This window comes from Apus apus, chromosome 10, assembly GCF_020740795.1.
Source record: "Apus apus isolate bApuApu2 chromosome 10, bApuApu2.pri.cur, whole genome shotgun sequence".
Classification (NCBI taxonomy): Eukaryota; Metazoa; Chordata; class Aves; order Apodiformes; family Apodidae; genus Apus; species Apus apus.
This window is the reverse complement of record NC_067291.1, coordinates 13,179,151-13,203,330: the sequence shown is the minus strand read 5'-3', so window position 1 is coordinate 13,203,330 and position 24,180 is coordinate 13,179,151. Positions and strand designations below refer to the sequence as shown.

At 43.9% G+C, this 24,180-nt stretch overlaps 1 protein-coding gene across 1 annotated transcript; it reads right to left on the bottom strand.

The window, feature by feature from the left end:
• Nucleotides 1-1,027: 1,027 nt before the first annotated feature.
• On the bottom strand, nucleotides 1,028-24,180 carry MTHFS (methenyltetrahydrofolate synthetase). The gene is made up of 3 exons (XM_051628563.1): nucleotides 23,966-24,180; nucleotides 19,999-20,263; nucleotides 1,028-1,580 (listed from the first exon to the last, which is right to left on the bottom strand). The coding sequence occupies exons 1-3, from the start codon at nucleotides 24,098-24,100 to the stop codon at nucleotides 1,357-1,359; spliced, it is 624 nt and encodes a 207-aa protein (XP_051484523.1). The 5' UTR covers nucleotides 24,101-24,180; the 3' UTR covers nucleotides 1,028-1,356.

The window sequence follows — 24,180 nt, the reverse complement described above, 5'->3', positions numbered from 1 at the left end:
TACAGCACACACTGGTTTTGGTGGGGTGGAAGCAGGTAGCTTGTTGGGCTGGATTTCATGTATACATTTAAAACAGCTATCAGATTTGTGATCCAGGTTTCCACTGTGAAAAATACTGGCTTCAGCATGGCTTTGTTGATGTCCATGGCAGGCTGTGCCATATGGCATAGTGCTGAGCCTAATGTGACTGGTGAACTCCAACAGCCTTGCAGACAAACCTGGAAACAGGTTTGCCACTTGCAACGCTGGCCTCTTCTTTTTGTTGTTGTTGTTGCTCTCCACATGGCAACAGAAGCTGAGAAACAAAGGGATTAAAATACTGCCAGGAGAACAGACATTGTGAAGAAAAAAAAAAAAAAAAAAAGGCCCGGTTTTCTCACCATATTTATTCCCCAAACAATCGTCTTGAATCATAAGAGTCTGTCTCCCTCCCATGCAGCAGGACAGCTGGTAGCACTGCAGAGCTCAGAGGAGCTGGAGGACGCCCCGCCACAGGCGCCAGCACTGTCTTCTCAAGTGCTTGCACAACCCTGTCTGATACATGAACACATCTTACTCTGCATCTTTCCTTTGGTGGCAATAAATAGTTTGATAAAGAACGGATGGAAGGCCAAGTCTGATCACCATCACTTTACTGAATAGCTCATATTGCTACCAGCTGTCCTGTTCAGGCTGCAGCTTTTCTGTACATGCTGGCGGGAAGCCCAGCAGGCCAGTTCTGAAGAGATCTTCCACCAGTGCCAGATGGACCTTTGTTAACACAGGACGGAGAAGTACCTCAGAGCACAGGCCTGAGAGACTTGAGCCACTAAGCTTATGCTCACCCCAGAACAAGAGGGTTTCATTAGTTACTGTATTGGCAAACTGGAAATAAAACTGAATACAAGCATTCTGAGATGAAAAGTTGCACACGTATTGTAGGCATGGATTTCTTCACAAAACCAGTTCTTGTTGAGGAAGCCTTACAGTCATTCTGTTCCACAGCTGGTCCTGGAAAATTCATGGATTTTTTAATGATCACACCGAGTTTGGTGAAAATAAATGCACTGATTTATTGATTGAGGGTACAGTTAAACATACAGAATAAGAAATGGTCTTTACTGTAACAGTCACATATTCTTTTTTCTATTGATTCTAGAATAAGATTTCACAACAGATATATGCTAATTAGAAGCCAATCAATGTAATCCTCACTACTAATACCACATTTACACCAAATTGTTGGGGTTTTTTTTGTTGAAACATAAATATTGTATTTTATTGCTCCCAAAGTCATTATGACTATTAAAGGTCATGATTGATGGATCTGACGTCCTTGGTTGGGCACTCTGAAGGCAGGTTGGCATCAAGATACTTTCAGGAGTCTTCATAAAGGATTTCATCTACTTGGACATCATTTTCCGCCACAGGCACTGATGCACAAATCTGTTCCCTAAAAGCCAAGGCAATCGTGTAAGGCTTTCCACTGGGATGTTTCATACATCTTTCAAGATAGGTATCATAATATCCTTTCCCTCTTCCCAATCTGTTGCCTTTTTTGTCAAATCCAAGGCCTGGCATGAAGATAAGGTCAAGACCCCCTGCAGAAAAATGAAATAAACATTAGTGCATGCACTGTGGATTTCCTGATGGCTTGACTACATCCATGTAACTTCAGACATTTGCAAAAATGCAAGCTTTGTGTTTTGCAAAATGCTTCCCTCTCTTTGATCAGATGAAAAATACTTTGAATACTAAACCTGTACATTTGCATTTTCATCTTATCAATTGCATACGAGATCAGTTGCAAAATAATTAGGCTTTGAAAAGCTAGAAGGAAAAAAAAAACAACTTACCTTCTAACAAACTTATTTTATCATTTTAACCCCACACCTCCAAGCACTAGTGATTATGACTCTAAATCCAGGCAGAGATTGAACTCAGGGAAATGAAATGCAGGAGGAATCTGAAAATCTAATTAACTGCAACATCAGACAGAAAAACAGAGAAGGCAAAAAGAATGAAAAGAAGACATCTAAGAGAGAGAAAGAGCATCTTCTCAATACAACTGTAAGATGACATGAACCTTCACTCAACCTCCCGTAACCAAAGAGCCTCAAATGCAACATATTGTATTGGGTAATTTTCCTCTTACAACAAGACCAAGATTTGAAGGCTTCTCTCTTCATGATGTCAGGTTCCGCTTCTCCTAAATGACTTTATTCCTGAGCCTCCAGCGATTTTCACTGTTGCTCCAGCAGCACACACAGACATTCTGCTTGCCCATATATGGAGCCCCAAAACTCTTCTGAGATTGCACTTGACTGGAACTCAAAATCAGTTAAAAAACTGAAACAAGCAGCATAAGCTGCCAATCACCTGGACTGGCTGGTGAAACCCTGACAAAAGACCCTACCAACCAGCTGCTGATAAAAGGCAAGGTCAGCTAAGCCCTTTTTCTTGCTTTGCTCATGCTCTGTAAATGGAGGTGGGTTGCCATCATGCCAGGTAGCCAGCTACAATTTACACTTGGCCGCCCAGTTGTTTCAAGAGTTGATTCACATTGCTGCCAGGTAGGCAAAGCAAACTGGCTGCCACACTGAGCAACTGCCAGGCATGGAGGCAGCCAGTGTGCAGGTTCCCATTACTCATGCAAGGTTTGTCCTTTAGTGTGAGAAGCCTTGCAAGGACATCCTCTAAACAAATGAGCTTGGCTGGCCTGGTACTGACTGCTGAACCCAGGAACATCCCAATTACTTTCACAATGCAAAGGAAGTCTTTAATAAGTTGCCGTAGCAGACACTTTAGGACAGAGAGCAGGAAGGGTAGCAGAAAGCCAGTGAAAACTAAACCACATGAGTCTGGAAAGAAAGCAAACACTGCATCTCAGTCCACTGCTTCTTCCTTCTTACAGGAATTGTACCTAGCTATGAGCAGCATTTCTGTAACTAGCTTCTGCTCCTTCACCAGGGTTAGGATGTGTCAGGTACTTTTCTGCTTTTCTTATGTCCAAAGCTACTCTCTCCTGCCTTTTTGGACTGAGCTGTTCTCACTACATCTTGCTGGGGAATGATGCCCAACATTCAAGAAGATGTGTGGGAGCATGGACTGGAAGGACCAGAGCTAAGCAGAGTTTTGAGTTTTCCAGGGAATCCCATCTGAGATCAGGTAACAACTCTGAACTCCGCCTGCAAGAGCGTGTCAAAAGTTCACGTAAGATCAACTCATTTGCACACACTTCCCAGGATCCTGGAGATTTCCCTCCACTTTTCATTGGTCAGAGAAGAGTCACTGATGTGCACACCTGTTAGGGTTTGGGAGACCCTGGCCCCGTGTTACACACCTGTAGAGCGAGAGGGTCCTTAGGACCCTGCCAGACGGGAAGGGTCAGTGTTCCCGCCCACTCCCTCTCACAATCCATAAAAGCCAGGCGAGCCGGAAGCCGCGCCCTTCTCCCTGCCTTCTCCCTTTTCCTTGCGGGGATGCTGCTGGTTCCTTCGGTTTCCCACGTGCTCGCTCCAGAATCCAACAGCATCGGGTGCTGCGGAGCCATGGACCTCACCCCTGGAGCGGCCCCGCCTTTCCCGTATCCCTGCGATCACTGAGGTCAGTTTTGTATAAAAATACTTTCCTGTTCTTCCCCCACGGTTTACCCTTGTACCTTGTATTATAGTGAATTTGTTTCTAGTTTCAATGTACAAAGTTTAAGTCTCTCTTCTTTATTCCCCTTTTGTCTTCCCTTGGGAGGGTGGAGTGGGGGTAATAGAGACCAATTCTGTTCTCTGGCTTTTGGGGTTCACTTTCAGTATTTAAACCAGGACAGAATAATTGGTGTCCAGTGTGGTTTTGGGCCAAACACAACACCCATCCATCACGATGCAATGACTTAATTAGAATAGAGATATAAAATATGCAAGGCAGCACAGTGTGAGATGCTTAGAGAAGATCAATCTTGCAAATACAGCATCATACAGAGATTTTTAAAGAGGTCAGGGGAGTATGAGGAGGGAATTAGCCAGAGGACAGACCACAGAACATTACTGGTTGAAATAAAAGGGAGTCTGAGTGTTTGACCATGCTGCATTCCACTTTTTGACTCGTAGGACAGACAAAAGGCAAATGGCAAAGAGGGAAAGAGGCATGAGGGCAGAAGTATGGTCTCACCTGAAAAGAAATGCCATTTTCATGGTTATCACCAGGTACAGGATGTTAGATGTACCATGCCACATCTCCTTAGTTTGCAAGTAAAAATACGTATTTGCCAGTTGTCAGGCCTAGGGACTAGGACCTAACAACTGATCTTCTCTTTGTATACATGATCAGTCATAAATTCTGCATAAACACTCCCCAAGTTACTTCTGTCCTCTCTACTTATCCTCTCCATGATTTGCTTCTCTGTGGCTTTGCATAAGCATTCAGGTGGCTCAGAAACTACTATACACCAAACACTAATGAGGCACAGAGAGAGACACTCTCCGCCTTACACTTTTGTAGGCCGTTTTCACTTTGTGTGACTCTCGTGGCAAAAAGGAAACACTTGCAGTCACTACTGTTTGCAGGTAAGAATGCACACAAGGGCCACATCTGCAGAGTAAAAAGGTGCTGTTTCTCCTTCCATCTGCACTGCAGGCAGGAAAAAGACAAGTCAGGAGAAGCACTAAGGAAAGAGGGAATCGGCAGGAACAGTGCAGGGGAAAAAAGATATTTTCTATGCAGTTTAACTGATAACACAGGCACACTCGACTGAATTTAGATGTAGTAAAGCACTGTGTTTTCTTCTATGTACTCTGGAGAAACAGCCTGTTTTAATGAGCCAGTTCCTATAATCATGGATTTTTTTTTTTTTGGTGCTGAATAACTCATACAAGCTTGTGGAAATCTCAGTATGAAAAATGATGCTGTAAATACTGTAATAGTTACCCTTATATTTTTCTTCCACTGGAGCAGTTCCACCAAATGCTTTGCTCTGACTCACAACACGCTCTCTGATATCAATGCAACTCACACTGCACAAGATTTAAGTAGAATGCCAAGCAAGACTTCCAGCAGAAAAATGACACAGCTATCCTGCAAGGAGCCTGAAGGCAGTTCAAGTAGCATTAGCTCCACATCCTGCCCCAGGATCTAGAATGAATGGCAGAGAGCTACGTGGAGAAAATGGTTCCTGCCACATAACTTGGGGAGCAACAAAACCTTTTGTGGTGCCTGCGGCAACACTGGGGAAAAGCTGTCACAGGATGAGAGGTGACACACAGATGAGACCAAGATTGCCGACACAGATGAGATCAAGAATGCAATGCAGACACATAAAATTACTATCAGCAATGACAGTACATCAGCAAGATGGCAGTTGAGGATAAGAACATCTTACCCCTCTTGGCACAGGGCTCTCATGCTCCCAGGCCCTTCCAGCCCTGCAGGACCATTAGTTGCTACTCGGGATGCTCTACTGGCTTGCTACATTCTTGCATCCTACTCTTCTTCCTCCCACAGACTGCCGTGTGAAATGGCATCCTTGTTTCTGAGACAACAGAGCAGGTATTTGGGCATCAAACAGCACATCAGCTTTTAGTGCCTCGTATAACAGTCTAAGAGAGGTCTCTTGATCTCCACCTATTTCTGTCCATTTCCTTGTAATGTCCACTGTCCCCCATGTGTCTGTAGTTATAAACTGTTGGCTCTGGGATCCCTGAGAAACCAAAAACCTAGGAAAGAAAACTAAGAAAAGCACTACCCCAGCTGAGAGGGCTTCTGCCATAATCTGTGCTTCTCCTGGAATACTTGCATGTGGTCTACAAATTGCTAAAGGCTGAAAACACTGCCTCAAGCAACTCCAGCTTGGAGCTTCTATGTAGAGAATACCAATGCTCGTTACAAACTTTAATGAAGCTACTGGGTATCCCAGTAAGGTTGGCAATTATGATGATGGTCACCAGTACTTGCTGTATCTATGAGATGAGCTTGTGGCTACAGCTCTTTCAGCTGTGTAGCACTGTGTGTGAAATAATATACCCTGAGTTCCCTCTCAGTGTGTGCACACAGCCATGCTGACGTGGCCACACAGGTTTCATTTATATTGCTAAACACAGCAGGGCCAGAAAGCAAATTGATTTACAGGATCCCAAGTGGTCAATACTCTTTTAATTGTCAGCACACTGTCTGGCACTGCTGGTACAAATGACACCCATGCCTGGTCCAGGGGACAGGATTCCCATGGGAAGTGAAGACAGGAGAGTACAGGTCTGGCTCCTTCTACCCTGTGCAGTCCTCCTACACCAACAAAACTCCTCCAGACACAGATACAGACTTCCCTGCCACATGCTGGAATACGCAACACAAATCTTGAGAGTGATGTTACAAAAATACTGCTGTGATGATCTGCCACAAGGCCTCATATTACCAAAGATAATATAAACTGGGGAGAAGATTTAAAAAAACCAAACCCTGGTACTGCCTCAGGGTCACAGAGGCACCACGTGAGACCAAACAAGAAGAGACGGGCCAATTTTTATGTAGTGTGGACAGGACTAGTCTGTTACTTAACTGTGTAGAGACAGTCATAGCTTCAGAACCTGCCACGTGGGTGTACAGACACACTCTCTGCACTGACTTGCATGTGTGTATGCAGACATACCTTATGTCACCGAGAAGTGAAATGACTCAGGAAACGTGTGGCAAAACTACATGCACAAGGCAGGTGTGCAAGCTGTGTCCCCTGACTTAAGCAGCAGACCAAAACACTAGCAGCCCCTTGCTGGTGTTTTAAATAGGAATACAGGGTTTCGCTTCCTCGAGGCAGCTGCAGTGAATCTCCTCAGTTCAGCACTGCATTTCTCATTACCCTTCATGATGATACCGGGTTTGATTTGTTCCCTAGGGAAGGATTTTATCCTTGCACCTCATTACCTCTCTTCTCCTTAATTTGATGTTGCTATTTGAAATGCCAGCCGGCATTTTCAGAACTGTTCTTGACAATGGTTAATTATAGAAGAGTCCATCAAACTGCACCAATACAGGTTATGTAAAAACTGCTGGGGACTTGTCCTGTTCTCAGAAGGAGCAGTCAGCATGGCTTCTTTCCTCCCAGGTTTGAAGGGGCTCCAACAGCTGCTGCCACCCCCTGTGTGGGGTCATTCATCTCCTCCTGCACAGCTAGATGGTCCTAACAGAAGATGAAATTGAACTACTGTGTTATCCCACGTCCTCACCCCTTGCCATCACTTGCTTTGTGGACAAAGCAAAGAGCCCAGGACTCATCCGAGTGGGAGCAAGGACTCTTTCAGTCCTCACCTCCAAAGTACTTAGAAGAGGACAGGGCAGAGGTTGAGCTGCAGGAACTCTGTGTAAAGGACAGCAGCCTGCTTGTATAAAACCATGCTTGCAGAACACATGCCTTCTGAGCTCAAGCCTTCAAGAGGTGGACAGCAATAGGCTCTGTAGGCCACCACTGCTGCTTCTCACAGCAGCAGCTGGGCAGTTTGAGCTTTGCCCTGAGGCACAGAAGTTTGTGCATCCTTTACGATGTCCCCATGAGGATGGCTTGATCCTCCCAGCTTGATACCTTGAGCAAGAACGTGCTCTTCAGCAGCTGGGTTTTTTCCACGCACAGCTCACTCTGCGGTGGTGGTAGCTAGGGGCTCCCCCTGCTTTGCTCAGATGTAAATGATAGCATGAGGTGCAGGACCAGAAGAACCAGGACAAGAACAACTCTGTTTAAAGGAAAGGAGTGTTTGTGGTGTTATGTATGCCATAAACAATGTCAGATCAATCTATGCACAATCTCTGCAGAGCTGACAAATATTTGAAGGCTGTTCATTTACAATGAATTAAAGGTTACTTTGGTCCTTTTCTGATCTAGCAAGGACCGCAATGGAGAAAAAAACAAACCCTATTGCAGGAAAACCTTACTTTTCAGAATGAAAAGGGTACAGTAGCCATCTGCTGCCTATGTATCTGCTAGCTTGTCACAGAAATAAAAATTAACTGCCACTTAATCCTATCATTGAAAGTATTAGTCTTTGTGACATGCAGTGTATGAGCCAATGAGTTGGAATAACTCAAAGTTCTAATCACAGAGTCTTTTCTATAACTTTAATTATTTTCATTATCAGCATAGTTAGACTTTTTGGGTAGGTGTTAGCTTCTCAACATACACTCTGTAGGGTACAGATCATCATCTTTTTACACAGCACCTAACACTGTGGTCTGGGTTAAGCACCCGATCTCGGGGAAAACAACTCCACGGAAGTAAACATTTCAATGATAATGCTTCAAAACAAATCCCTTCCCCTTTATGACTTATGTTTTTTGCTCTTTGGAAAAAACTTGCACTTGGTTTCAAGCACGGGATCTCTGCTGTTACGCTCCTGCCTTGGTATTTGGTCAAAAAGCAAACTGCCAGATCTGCTCGCTACAGGCCTAATTCAGACCCTGCTGTGATGCATGGTTCCTGGAAGGGCTGGGATTGCTTCCAGAGGAAACCAACTCCTTATCCTGCTAAGCCTTGAAAAAGCCAGACGCTCTTATATCGCCACTCAAATGAGCAAGGAGACAAAAATAATTGCCCCTTGCTGCAATTGATAAGCATTTGAAAAAAAAGTCATTCATCCAAACCCAATGATGCTGACTTCCAGTAACACAGGGGATTGCAGACATAAACAGTTACATGGCTCAACTTTGCCCCAGCCGGTCTGCAAAAATGTAAATAGAGTCTTTTAAACAGAAAGGAAACTCTTCACCGATAATTCCTATTTGCTCACATGATACAGCCTTTGAACATCAGTATCAGAAGCTCAGCATGAATCCTTATCTCCTTGGAAACCTAAGTTACAATGCAAAGGGTCAGATTCTCAGTTACTGTAAATCAGCATTGCCCCACTGACTCCCCTTGCACCACCCTTGGGAATGCCATGGAAAATACCCTGAGTTATTGACAAGTTTCAGAAAAACAAATTCTTTTCTCTTGCTGTTGGTTGTCCATAAACAGCTCTCCTCTAGAGCTTTTCAATAGCACTCTCTCTGTAGTCTTCTTATCCCAAACATTTACCTAACAGGACTAGAAGTTGTGTTTCATATTAGATTGAAAAACCAGCTAATTTTGAACCGCAGTCAGGAGCTTTTCCTTCAGGTGTTTCTGCTGTGTGAACACCTTTAATTGTGCAGTTCCACAGCACTTCAGCAGGACTCACTGTTTTCTAACTATTCGTAGACATCTGCTGCTTTAGTAGGAAAGCCAGAGAGATGCTTGCTTTATATCCAGCACACACTAACTAACCAGGCACAGGAATCAAAAATCAAAGTACCACATTCAAATCCCACAGGCTCCATCCATGGTCTCCTGCTATGGAACACACCGTGATGTCCTCAAGACTAATGCTCACTTCATCCAGGGAGAAATGCTTTTAACACTAGAGGCAGTCAACCTGCTATGTTTTTATTCCTATTTGTGTATTGGAATTGCAGGCACCAGCAAGGTTCTGTGTCCTTTTGTCTTCTAAAAAACTTCTTATCCACATCCATGCACACCCATAACCCACTGTTTTATACATACATAGAGATGCCAAGCAGACTTCTCTGCAGTCCACACACCCCAGGTAATTGGTCCACGAGCATGACTGAGACAGCTTCTGTTATTACTTCAATAAAATATTTTGCAGAAAATAGAACCATCAGCAGAATCAACAAACAAGCACCAAGCAACTCAGCGTTTATCCATCTACTCATCCATGTCAGTGCTTTGTGTCAGCATGAAACATTGGTCTCCACAGTTCACACTTGCCCCTCTAAACTACAGCATAATAAAATACTTATACTTCTCCCTGAGAAGCTACGTGATAGCCATCAGTCACACAGGTTTAAAACAATGGAGTGGCAGCCACCCTCCTGTTATTAAACCTGCAAAACACACTAACACAGGCATTTGATCAGCTCCTGTGCTGCTGTGTTGTGATCACTCTCCTATTTTTAATTCATTTAAAACGTTACAAATTTAGTGCCACTGCATTTGAAAGGTCAAATGCGTCACACAGCATCAGCTGTGGTACCTCAGCCCTGCACAAACAAACCTATCCTGCTCCACAGATGTGGTGCTACCTTTCACGTGCCGTCAGGGAAACTACTGTATCGGGCTAAGACATGCTCAAATTCTAGTTGGTTTCACAATGTGAGGAGACTATGTGAGGCTATAACCATCACACTCATTTCCCATGAGGTTTAATTCACACTCAGCTGAGGTCTAGTGTCTCATTTTCAGAATTTGCCAAATGTCTACCTAAAAGGAAATTTGAACAAGTACTTTTCGTTTTCACTATTATTCATCAAGTCTGTGTAAGCCCCATAAATAAACCATAATCACTCCATGCCACCTACAAAAATGTCTGGTTTTGTCAATTCTGGGTAAAGGAAATGATTACTTAGAAATGCTTCAGCTATCAGTCTGTGAAAAATGACTTACCTACTCCTCATATTCAGATACGGGAACAGAGTTAGAACAGTTTGATTGGGAAAACATGGGCAATGAAAAATGTTTGGTTCAAAGGCTTGCACTTGGGTTCTGTGATTTTAAACCAGCAAAATACCCTTAAAGAAGCTGTACCTAGGAACAATTCCAAAGAGACCACAAATAGCATTAGAGCCACTTTACAGCACATCAACACATCTTGTTAAATCACCAAATGCTGAGTGAAAATCTGCTCCCTTAGAGAAACTGACAAAGCATTCATTGGTGCTTGAATTGTCGGGATTGTTTTAACACTGCTGCAGTCTAAAATACAAGGATCTTTGTGTATCTTTTTGTTTTTACATGAAATTCTTTAAGATCTTACCAGCTACTCTTCCCCCAGTGTTTATCTGAGTACTTATTTAAATACCTCTACTCGATACATACACGTGCACTACTGTATTTCTTCACTCTTGGACCTCTTTTGCATGCTGCTGTCTGGGTGTTTTTAAATCAAAATATGACAGAAGTGAATCATTTGGGGATTTTTTTCAACACATCATGCATCTCTATTGATATTTCCAACTCCCTTTGGCTCACTCAGCAGACAGCGTGTTGTAAAACACACAGAATTGCTTGTGAGTAACTGTCAAGACAGCAACTTCTTCATCAGTGCATAAACTTGACTCCTGAAAGGAGTTAACACCACTTGATGGGAACATTGGGCATGCTTACAGACAGCGTTTGTTGAACATGTAAAGTCAGCTGGTTTGGACGTGATGGCACCTTCCCTGTTAGTGTCAAATTTTTTAACATCACAACACCTGCTTCTTCCATCGCTATATTTTATCTTTTTAAGTTTGCACAGTTTTACAACCCTGATTCTTCCTGGAATCCTCCACCTCTCTCACTCCAACCCTATATTTTTTTTGGAAACATTAGGCTGGAGCACTTGTTCTCTTAGATGTGTGACTACAATGCCTGGATGAGATTTTAATTATAGGAAAACAGCTTAAATAACACCAAGGCTCCATAGTAACTGTATGGAATGCTGACACCTGCCGGCAAAAGGCTTCATGTCAGTCCTGGACAGGAATTTGCCCTCCATCTACACCCCAAAACTGATTCCCAGCTCATATGCACAAAAGCCAGCACAAGCAGGAACTGAGTCCAGTTACAATGCCAAACATAAAGACTAAGACCTATCCTTACAGCATGAAACAGCACCCTGAGTCTCCTGCTCCCTGAAAGCCAGTGGGTCTCAGCTAGGTCCAAGGAAATTCCCACTATACAGGGAAAATGACGGTGTACTTTGAATCTTAGCAAAGACAGCAGGCATTAACTGTGCCAGGAAGACAAACCTTTTGTAGCCGGAAAAGCACTGACCTGATTTAACAGCCAACTAAGCTGGCAGAAAACCAATCCTAGGAAAAAGAAAAAAAAAAAAGTAATTTTTTTTGCCAGATTCATGAGCCGAATCTGCTCAGCAGTGAGTGCCAGGGATGGCACTGTGGCTGGGAGGACAAGGGGAGCACAGAGCTGGAAGCAAGAAAAAGGCAGCAGGGCTGCCCATTCTGGCACCAGCCAGCTGCTGGCAGGGCTCAGCTGTCTCACCAAACCACATCCTCAATCCACTTTACCTGCACAGGTGTGCAGCAGGAAAAAGTTTACTCTCCTGTTCTCCGGATTGTCCAGATTATGTGCATGAAGGCAATGAGATGAGCTTGGTGCTGCTTCTTCCTTTCCAAAAATTAATATAAAGGGAGGCAATGATGTCTGGATCAATTACCACAGCCAGAGACACTTGCATGTTTGCATTGCCCTGTGTGAGTTTGTTGTACAGACTCATGCCACACACCAGGAATGAACCTCACCTCTTGTTTGCTTTTGAGACTCTTGTCTCTAGGAAACAGTGTGAAGAAAATGACAATGCTACTCTTCACATTCACTGTAGCAAAATTAGGCCTCTTTGAAATAAAACACTAGAGAGTCACTTGCAGTGAATTTCAAGCCCTTGCTTATGTTGCCTTCACTTCTCTTTAAACTTTAATTGATTACAGCAGAAGTAATCTTTTTAGTTGTTTTGCTGAGTGCGAGGAGAATATTTTCTGCAAGAAGGCAAACATAGATGTGACACTTTAGATTATTACAAGGAAAAGCACTCTTTTAAAGCCTTAATGAACTTCATGAAAACAAAAAGCTGTAGTGCTCTAGAGCTCTCAGCCCTCCGGGTTCACTGCAGGATACCCTGGCACAGACGGTATTAAAATTAAACCACACAGTGCTCATGGCTTGGTCTGTACCAAGGAAAGCCAGGACATAAGGACATCAAGGGACATTACAGAGTGATGCCACATAAATACATCAGAGCATTTTTTCCAAAGCCTTTCAAAGAAAGAGGCTCTTTGTAATGAAGCTGTACCTGTTTCTGAACAGAAGCACCAGGAGAAGCTCAGCTAAAAGTGTCTGCATTCACCTAGCAAATCAGGTGCTGATTTTTATTAAGCTGTTTCAGAGAGTTGTGGAAGCTGGTGCAGACATGAAGGGCAAGGGCAGACACCAGCTGCAGGGAAGAGCAATCCCAGTGCCAGGGATGGGATCTCACCTCTTTCAACTGAAGGCTGGATGCAGAAAAACCCTGAGGGAAACAGTTACTATCACAGCTGGGTTCAACACCTGCAATATTTTATTTCCAAGCAAGTATCTTCCTAGCTCTACCTGTTAACATTCTACACAGAATAATATAAAATTATTTTATGGATCTTTAACACTGGAACAAGTATTTTTGTACTGACATATCACTGTGGGATATCTGTGTGGAAACCAGTAGAAAAGATCAGGCCAGATTTGAAAAGCAGTATTATGGTATATATAGGAAAAAATAACTTTGACAGTACCAGTACATCACCATTACATATATTTCCTAATATTTCTTCACCTGGACATAAAATTTTACAGCAGGTATTATTTCTGCAAAATAACATCAGAGAGGCTGCAAAGATTGAAAGAGCAATGGCTGGAACTCTTACATATCTACACCAGCTTCTGTATGAAAATAAGAAAATAGACAAAGTCTGAGAGAAAAAATACAATTTATATAATATAGGTTTAACTAAACAATTAACAATAAAAAGAAACTAAATAAAAAAATCTTTATTTATTTCTCATCATAGGTGAATGAGGTATCACTTGAACAAAAAGCAACAGTTTTAAAATTAATTCAAGGAACATAACACTTTACACAGCATAGGATCATAATATAATATTAACATAATAACATAATATTTCACATCATAACTAACTAACTAGCACAACTCACAGCTGTCAGAAGGCAGAGGAGCCAAGGGCTTAATACAAATAAAATTAGATGCTTAGAGGAACACTCTGAATGTTCACAGGTAAAGAAAAACAGAACCTGTTTGTAAGGGAGAAAGCCAGGGAAGGCAGCTACAGAGGTAGGAAGAAATTTCAGTTATTGTAACACAGCTACAAGTTGTGAGATTTCCTGAATCTTGTAAAACACATGATGCTGGATTTTATGTCCAGTGCTCTGATCCCACACTGCATGAGTGGAAGCATCCTCTCTCCCCAGTATGACTCATTACCAGAATCTTAATGCCTCACTTGCACTGAGTTTGTCCTCCATATGCATATCAAAATACTATGGCTCATTGTCTCCAAGCAGAATTTCATTCCAAACTTTAAATAATTTCATTTAAAAATAAATGACACTAAGAGCTCAGCCTCCATTTTCAATTTTGTTTTGTGCCATGCTCTCAGGTTTTCTTTTTTATGACCAATGTAAAAAGATTTTAAATTATAGTCTATCCCTTGACATATATTGCACTGTAAGTTTTAATCAAGTCTCTCAGAGGAAGAGAAAATCTAATAGGACCTTCAATGGCTGTACAATTTTGTTTGGGATATTTTTTTAGGTTTTTTTCCTAAGCAGTAATACTTAATATCTCTGCTTTTCACATACCCATATTTCATTTATTCCAGATACATTCCAATCTGCATACATCTCATTTAAATATTCACAGTTACCACTGAGCATTATTTACTACACAGATTTTTTCAGAATGATTAGTGTAATTTTGTAGAGTCCCATTATGCCTTCATGTACAGCTATACACCATCTAATGGAGCTTAAGTAGCATATTAGACCTTCTCTGTGCTTCAAGACGTCGCATTTTGTCCTCACAGGTTTTTATTCCTAAATATGCCATATGAGGACAGGCTGAGAAAAGAAGGCCTTGAAAAAAGAAGGCTTTGGGGAGACTTTATTACCATGTTCCAGTACTTAAAAGGGTGGCTCCCAAGAAGATGGAGACTCCCTATTTACAAGGAAAAGACAGGGTAATGGGCACAGGTTGCTCCAGGGGAGATTCTGGTTGGACACAAGAGGTAAATTTTTCACCATGAGGACAATCAAACATTGGAATGGTCTCCCAAGGGAAGTGGTAGATTCCAGGGTGCTGAGCCATCTCATATAAACTATAGTAGTACCTAGAAAGGTTGGGCCAGATGATCCTTGAGGTCCCTTCCAACCTGGCATTCTATGAGTCTGTGATTCTATTCCAATTAAAACTATGTTGCCACCACATCAGTCACACTTCTAAAGAACTTTGCTAAAATTTGGAATGACTAAGAATACTGATGGCATCACAGGACCATCAGTCCCAGCTGCTATTGCAGCCTCTTTCAATTTGTTAATAAATTGCAGGAGTTTAAAGACCGGTGAAAAAGAGCTTCTGTGGACTAAAATGTTTCTGCAGGGCAGATCCCATAAAATATGCCATAAAATATGGCTAATGGTCACTTGAGAATAATTTCAAAGTACTTGAGGTTGCTTGGCACCATAGCCTAGAGGTAGGCAGCATTTTCCTTGCAAAAGGGTCACACTTCATGGCATGAAGAGCACTTATAACAAGGTTCAAAGTGTTCTGGAAGTTATAAGGGCAGAAAGATACAACTACCCTAACGTTAAAAGCCAACATACAAAAGGTTACGTGAAAATCAAGCTGCAAGAAGTTGCTGTTAGATATATGTTAGTGTTCCCTCTTTAGAAATTTGGATCTGTGCTTATTATTAATAACAAATATACTGTTATTTAAGGCATAGATTATCTAGATAGTATTTCACTAATTATCTTGAAGATACAACACAAATATTGTGATTGGCAGGCCACCGAAGTTTTCAGTACTGAAAGTGCTGGAAGTCTCCAAACAAAATTACAAAATACAAGTTTAGCCCCCAATACCTTCATTTCTGGGAGCAAAATTACATTATGCTTTGGTAGAGAAGCAGCAGATTATTCAGCATTCCCCATTGCGTATAAGATGCTGTATTTTCAGGTGTTGACATTTTTCAGTTTGGGTATTTATGCCACACTGAGGGGGTTATGTTTCTTTTATTTCAGGCAAAATGGTTCACTGGTTTCCAAGAACAAAGCTAGTAAAAAATGATGGGAAAAGCTCTATAGCTCCATGCTTTGAAGCAAGAACTTGCAGTCTTGCTTGTAGTACCACCTGTGCCAATTATGTGGCTTTAGCCCCATTCAAATCCATTTGAGCTGGGCTTATACAGTCTTCTAAATATTTGAAAACCTGCTGTTTCCACAGGCTTAGGGAAGATGTGTCAGGGTGAATGCTGGGCTTCTCTGCAGATGCCACCCTCTCCATACCACTGCTGGAGTCACAGCAGCATAGGTGGCAGCTCTCTAGGAACCAATGCCAATTTACAGGGTATGTTCCCTCCATCCTGGCTCTTCATCCCCACGCTGCACATCTTGCACTGATACGGCTGCACAGTAAACTGGACCCATTCATCTTGGTTAAAAAAATCCCAACCAAAACAAGGTGGAAGAGAGGAGGAAAATACCCTTCGTCCAGAGCAGCTGATACAGTTTACCATGGAGGGGCAGGGATAGGCTGAAAACACGAGGAGGGAAAACTCCTTAAGCAAGTATTGCCACAAAGGCAGAGCACGTGGACTGCAGGCTCAGCTCCTCCTGCCAGCCCCGCTCCCAAATGAGAGGACTCAGAAGCCTGAGTTTCATTTCAGTGGCTGCTCCTAGTCCCTCTGCCTGGGGCAGGAATAGGAACTGAAACATGGAAGGAAATGAGGACTGAGGTTTTACTTAGACTTTTTTGGCATGCCACCAGCTTACGCAACCACTCATCACCTGCTCTGTGCCAGCCCTTCAGCTGCATCAGTCCAAATCGGTGTGGTGGGGCTGTCTGAGAGAAGAAGAGTCTCTTACTGGTGCTGGGCTACTTCTAACCAAGACTGGTTTCCCACTTTAGCTCCTAATGTGGCTGCAGGGGCATCTGTGCTGGCAAGAGGAGAAGTGGGGACCAAGAGCAGGAGAGAGGGCAGTCCTTACTGAACAAAACATCCATGAACTGTGTCTTTTGTACGTTTAGTACAAGAAGTAATATTTAACAGAGGAGTTTTTCTAATCCCATGAAAAGGAGAAAGAAGCCACCAGTGAGGAAGAAAATTAGTATGTCTGAAAGCAGACAAGTGAAAGAAGACAGAGCACATGATCTCCTCCCTTTTGGCAGGGGCAAGCTATTTATGTTGGTCCAGCTGCCCCTCAAATGACAGGCTAGGACTGAGAGCAGAGGAAGTGGGGAACATGGTCAGAAAGGCCAGAGAAGGACACTTGGAAAGGGAGATAGATCAGCTGGGCAAAAAGCAGAAGGACAGAGAGGAGCACTGTGGTGGCAGAGAAATAAAAGCTTGGAAAGGGAATCTAGCCCAATGGCGAGACAAGCTTGGGAAATCATAATTTCAGAGGACATGGAGAAGATACCATCATGTTTGGAAAAGCAAGCCAAAGCATCTGTGCCCATTGGGAGCTGCTCCCCTGCACAGTCCAGGATCCTGAGCCTCTGCTGCTCCTCCATCAGCAAATACCAGTCAATACCTTTAAGACATTGAACACTGTAGTGATGAATAACCCATCTCCACAACAAGGTTAGAACAAAGCACGGTAAAAAAGGCTGCAGCTCTAACTTAAACAAAGAGAAAGCACATACTTCTTAGCAGCACTCACTAACAGCAAGCAGTGCTCATCTTTTGCATCTTTGAAAGAGCGCAGTTCATTGCATCTGGGTTAATCTTTGAACAAGTCCAGATCCAACAGGCAAGGATTATGTAATAATGTACTTAAAGACCAGGGCAGAATTTACACAGATAAAGAGGAAGAATTAAGTTTGTACAAATAATTATGTTTCTGTAATTTCTTAGGAGAGCACCTCACAGTCCATTAGAGTAAACATATTCTGAGCTGTAATAACTTTAGTTTTTTGGGCGAAGTAAAATACCTAGGCCAAACTCCCTCTCCTCATCACCCAAGTGAATGTTTTAAAAGTTTGTAATTTATTGCACATCTTCAACTACTGGTCAGTAGTTCAGTTATGAACATTGGAGCACAATATTTTCTCAGGTTCAAGACTTCCAGCTGAGCTCCCTCAAGCCAAAGTTGGCCACCTGCCTCCCTTCAAAGAAGCCACCTCCAAGAATTTTACCCCTATGTGAGATACTCAACCCAATCAATTTTTTGAGTCCCAGTAAGAAGAATGTATTTTTCAGAGGAATAACTTAGCTTTTCACCCATAGTTCTCAGAGCAGGCTTAAGTAATAATAAATAACATCATAAATGAGGAAACCCATGTCCAGCCCGCTGAATCACACCGCCTCCCCAAACCACATTGAAATTAGAGCTGCTGGGGAAGTGTCCTTTAAATTTCTGTAGGAGTTGTGATACAAAGCAAACAGGGAGCATGGTTTTATCTGATTTACTCCTTCCAGAGTTGTGCAATGTATTTACACTCCTGCAAACAATTACTGCAACCTGCCTGAACTTTCACCGAAAGTATTACCTTGGGCAAAACCTGATGCCAGTGCATTTATGCTTCTGATGGGCAAGGATACAAATGGGAATTGGTACCTATTAAGAAAATGTACCACTGGCTTGCTGCAAAAGTGGTCTAAATCTTACAGCAGTATAGCTGGAAATTAACCAAGTCATCCACTTACTGGCACCCCTGCTCCAAACAAAATATCAGAACTTACTCCACCTTTATTCTTTCTGTTACTGTATCGATGGAGCCTAAGGAAATCAACTTTTCATCTGACAATTACTGTCACCTATGCATGGCAGAGAAGATGACAGACAGAAATTGAAGTGATCTGTTTATACCAACAAGGTGTAATGTGGTATACTGCCAAGATAAAAATAGGTAAACCCTGATCCAACAGAAAAAGGATCATCTCTGAAAGGAGAGGTTCATGTCTATTCAACATAGCTTGTGAGTACTACCAAATACTGAGAAATCCTATGCAAAAATTACACCTAGTCTTCTATTTGAGCTGTTCTTCAAAATAGCCATGCCTGAAGTTTTAAGGACAGTGTGAATTTAAGCTTTTTGTCATGCAAAATGAATACACTCTGAAGTGACATGACTTGTTTACGTACCTGCAGGGTGTTTCTTGGAAATTGCATAGCAAGTTATGGCAGCAGTGAGAACATTACTAATATAACACCATGTTATCTCCTTATAACAATGTAAATGCCTCAGATCACCACAGTATTTGATAACATCACAGAGGTAAATGCTTCATCCAACAATGGAGGATGGATGTAGCAGCAAGGCAATTTGCATTCCTGTTAAAGGTTCCAAAGTTCAAAAAATATAACTGACACAAAAAATATAGCAAAAGGAATTTTCAAGCATGAGTTCAACCTGAGTTTTCCATCAGTAATTTTAAACATTTTTGCAGATGTTTCAGGAAGATAGGAATGTGTCTACAAAATGAATGAAAATAATGAATGCAGACACAGAAAATTCTACAGTTTCGTAGAATTTGAGGACTTTTAAGAAAGAGAAGTTATTTTGGGACCAAAACACACATGCCACTAGCTAGATCAAAATGAACTTTTAACTTTTCTATGAAGAATCCAGTGCCTGAGATGGCAAAAAAAAAAAAATGTGAGAGAATAATGACAGAAAAGACTTTGCAGTACGCATCCTAATCTTCAAGAAAGCCCTTTTATTTTCAGCCTAAGGTCTTAGTGCTGAGAGCTGTTCTGCATGAGCAGGCTCTGTATCAGCACTGTGATTCATCCATGCAATACAAGTTGCAGGATCAAAGATGTCAGAAAATTTTCATGTCAGCCTACAGGCATCATCTGAAAATTTCCCTAGCTTTCAGGCAGTGGAAACTACAGTTCTCAGAGTGCATCCTAGAACTGTGAATCCCCTGTGACTTTAAGTGGTAGCCTAAGCCAATCTGGGCAAGCCCCTGTGTCCTTAACGAGCCTCTCTACATAATGCTTGCCAGACTGCTCTGAGGATGTCCACAAACCAGACCAAGAAGCTGATTTATCTGGAGGGGTGGGTTTCCTTCAGCTGGATGAACTGAGCAGTCTTGTTCCTGCCCTGCCAGCCTATCACAGGGGTGACACAGGGTAGGGAAAAACGGGCAAGAGAAAGTAGCATCTGCTTATGTCAACTTAAGCACCTCTACAACAGATGAAACCAAACCATAATGCAGGAAGGAACACTCACCACCAGCAAGAGCCTCCTCTCTTGCACTATCATCATCACTAGGCTGGAGAATATTCCAGGATGTCAAAGTAAGTGAAGAAATGTCTTCAGCTGATGATAACTTCAGCATGTCCATTTGATTGCTGTGAGGCTTATAACGTGGGATGAAACACTCTTTGCCTTGCTTAAAAATGTCCTTAATTATTTCCTCTGTCTGGATTTCATCTGGCATGCTCAGAAAAATTGCAATTCTTTTGGATCCTTGGTACTTGGGATGGCCAATCACCTACATGGGAAATTGAAGTTATCAGTTGATGAAAAGTTTGTAAGAAGATTGACAGCCTTGCCATCTCCTGATTTTCATGAGGTTCTCTGTGCTGGGCTTGTAAAAGACTGAATATAGTAAGGAAAATAGAAAACACTTAGGTAGTGAAAAAGTGTTAACAGATTCATGTCTGCCCTATTCCAGATTGAATTCCACATTAAAATTTGAGAGGAGGTTTTTTTAGGATTTGTCTTCTCATTCTCTAGTCCCTTACGTATTTTATTACTTACATCTGGACAAAAGAAATACAAATGTATAATTTCTCATTTAAATGTGCACTGTTCTTATTCAATACACTTGCAACAATCTGTCAAAAGTATCAGACAATTGAGAAACCGTATTTATCTATGGACAGAGAACACCATATTCTTTGCTTTGTGCTTGCACAGCTGCAGGGTAACTTGCTCTTCTGAGCTTTAGCCTTTGCCCTGGCCCTGTTTTGAGAGATAAATGCCCCTGTCTGAGCTGAGGTATGGTTCTCACTCTTTTTTTTTTCCTTTCTTTCCAGCACAGCAGTTAAAAGCCCATGTGAATTATTCAGAAGATGGATATCTTTCTGTAAGGCAAAAAAAAAATAAAATTTAACCACTCTGGACCAAATTATGGTGGTATGTTGGTTGGCCATAGAAATGTCTTAAGAATTCAAAACCATGTTTTACTTCCTTCTTTATTTGTCTAACCTTACACATGGATTTTTCCAACTAAGCAATCAAGCTCTTAAACAACAGGATTTCCATGGCAGCTTTTGTTTGAAAAAACAGGCTATTTAGTGAAATTGCAGACTCCAAACAATGCCTGTGACTCATGTTATTGAGGTCCTCCAGTGCTCAACTTTCTCATGTGTTTGGAGAAGAGCGAAACCAAGACAGAAAACTCTCCTCTTTCAAAGTGGTGCTGTGAGCACCACACAGCTCCCAATCTGCTCCAACGGGTCCAGTAGCACACTGATTATGCCATATAGAAAAAAAATGAGTTTGAAGGTGTAAAACCACATGCTAGCAGGAAGATGAAGCTTCTATGACGTGGAGCAGTTTCTAAGCAGAATGAAAAAAATTTCCACACTTAATAAATATTATCTGTTCTTTGTTTATCAGCTGATGGTGATTCTTGCAGAATCAGAGCAGCCAAACAGCATGACTTTAATCATGAACATAACCATAAAAAACTAAAATGATCCAGAAGCTAATTAGAGATTAGTGGCTAGGTTAGCCGATGAAGCACCTTCACTTTGAATTTAAAGATCTTTTTGAGATGGTTTTACAACTAAAAATATTGTTCAGGTTTTATTAAATAACCTGCTCACTTTTATTAGCTGCAAGCACTGAGGTATGTTCTAAAGCTACATTCTTGGCCTTCTACTGTTCAAATTTTTTCCCAGTGTTTTCAGAAATTTCTTCATGTCTGCTGCCTTACCCTCCTATAAAGAAGCTGAGTCTACTTTCTGCCACTCGTGTAATGCCACTCTGTCTCAAGCAAGCTCATGATTTTCAATTTGTGACAGATTATTAAAATGGCAGGATAACATCAATTTATGTGTCATATTTCCCGATGCCTTCTTTTAAGCAAAACAAAAACTTTTATCTTTCAGTGTGCTCTCACTAGAAACTGAGTGCTCTGTTGCAGAGTTTTTTCAGCTGCAATTAGACAAAGGCCGAGGGCTCCTAAAAATGTGGTACTACATGGGCTGGGTGCTTATCAAGTTGGCAGAGGACTCTGGATTTTTGAAGAGGATTCATGCCAGTATTTTCTAAAATTTGAGATATTCAAGTCTAGGTTGTGTGATTACTAAAATGCATTATCATGAGAGTAGGACGTGACATACATGATGTATTTTTTTTTTAAAAAAGGCATTCCCATAAAAAAAAAAAAAAAAAGTTCTGTCAGTTCCAGTTAAACTTGCTATGTCCTGAAGTTTCTGTGCTGCCACATCCCATCCATGAAGTGGCTACACATTCAAGCAAAGTCTATAAAATGATTTGAGATGCTCTGGCAGGAAAATAACAATATAAATGTAGATCATGTAGAAGTACCCACTGGTACTGCAAGAAAAGGAGGCCTGTACTCTATTACATGCAGCGACTGCAAAATAAAATTTTATTGTGTTTATTAAAATGATAAAATACATGTATATAAAAAGGTTGTAATCCAAACGCAAACAGGCCATTTCAGAAGTACACGCTGGTGCCGGGCTGTGCTAGGGAAGCGGTTTGGTAAACCCTGCTTGGTATCTTGCAGTGTATAAAAATTACATTGGAAATAAAACTGCAGGGAAGAAACACCACGGGGAGGTCCAGAGGAGAAACAACCGCCAGTTAGACGAGAGGCCACACGGAGGCCGCTGGGAGCTGTCCCTAAAGCCGGCGGGATGGGGAGCACCCGCGGCACAGCAGCCCCAAGGCCGCGCTGCTCGGGGCTTCCCGACGGTTTTGCCGCCGGTTTCACAACCCGCCCTGCCCGCCGGCCCCGCACACACCCGCACACACCCGCCCTGCCCGCCGGCCCCGCACACACCCGCACACACCCGCACACACCTGCACACACCGCACACCCCGCACACACCCGCACACCCCGCACACATCCGCACACACCCGCACACAGCGCACACACCCGCACACACCCGCACACACCTGCGCACACCGCACACACTCGCACGCACCGCACACAGCCGCACACCCCGCACACAGCCGCACACCCCCGCACACACCGCACACAGCCGCACACCCCGCACACAGCCGCACACACCGCACGCACCGCACACACACCGCACACACCCGCACACACTCGCACACACCGCACACAGCGCACACACCGCACACACCCGCACACAGCGCACACATCCGCACACAGCCGCACACACCGCACACAGCGCACACACCGCACACACCCGCACACAGCGCACACACCGCACACACCCGCACACACCGCACACAGCCGCACACATCGCACACACCGCACACACCGCACACACCCGCACACACCGCACACAGCGCACACACCGCACACACCCGCACACAGCGCACACACCGCACACACCGCACACACCCGCACACACCGCACACAGCCGCACACCCCGCACACCCCGCACACACCCGCACACCCCGCACATCCGCACACACCGCACACACCCGCACACACTCGCACACACCCCACACACCCGCACACACCGCACACACCCGCACACACCGCACACACTCGCACACACTCGCACACACCGCACACACCGCACACACTCGCACACACTCGCACACACCGCACACCCCGCACACACCGCACACACCCGCACACCCCGCACACACCGCACACACACTCGCACACCCCGCACACACCGCACACACCCGCACACCCCGCACACCCCGCGCACACACTCGCACACCCCGCACACACCGCACACACCCGCACACCCCGCACACACCCGCACACACCCGCACACCCCGCACACACCGCGCACAGCCGCGCTCCCCGCGCTCATCAGCAGCCACGAGGCAGGAAGGCGGGGGCGCGGGCGGAGCTCCCGGCCCCGCAGCGCGGGCAGGCCGGGCCGGCGGCCGCCCCGAGTCAGCTCCGCTCCCCAGCAGGGCCCGGGAAGTCCCCGGCGGGCTTCCCCGCGCGGGGCCGGGCCCGGCTCCTCGGCCCTCCCCGCGGGCCGCTCTTCCCGTGACCCACCTTGCGACTCAGCAGGCGGGACTGGCGCTGCTTCTCCGCCTCGCCCAGCGCCCGCAGCCGCCGCCGCAGCTCCCCTCGCAGCGCCCGCTTGGCCTCCCGCAGCGCCGCCATCGCGCCGCCCTCGCCCGGCTCCATGCGCGCTGGGCCGCAGCGCCGGCCTCGCCCCGCCGGGCCCCGGGGGCGGCGGCAGCGCGGCCGGGCAGGGCTCCCGGGAC

Coding starts and splice junctions, on each gene's coding strand:
- MTHFS (XM_051628563.1), bottom strand. CDS start 24,100: ATGGAGCCGGGCGAGGGCGGCGCGATGGCGGCGCTGCGGGAGGCCAAG. Junction 20,264..23,965: donor CCCGCCTGCTGAGTCGCAAG/GTGGGTCACGGG, acceptor TTTCCCATGTAG/GTGATTGGCCATCCCAAGTA. Junction 1,581..19,998: donor AGAGGAGGCTCTTGCTGGTG/GTGAGTGTTCCT, acceptor ATTTTTCTGCAG/GGGGTCTTGACCTTATCTTC.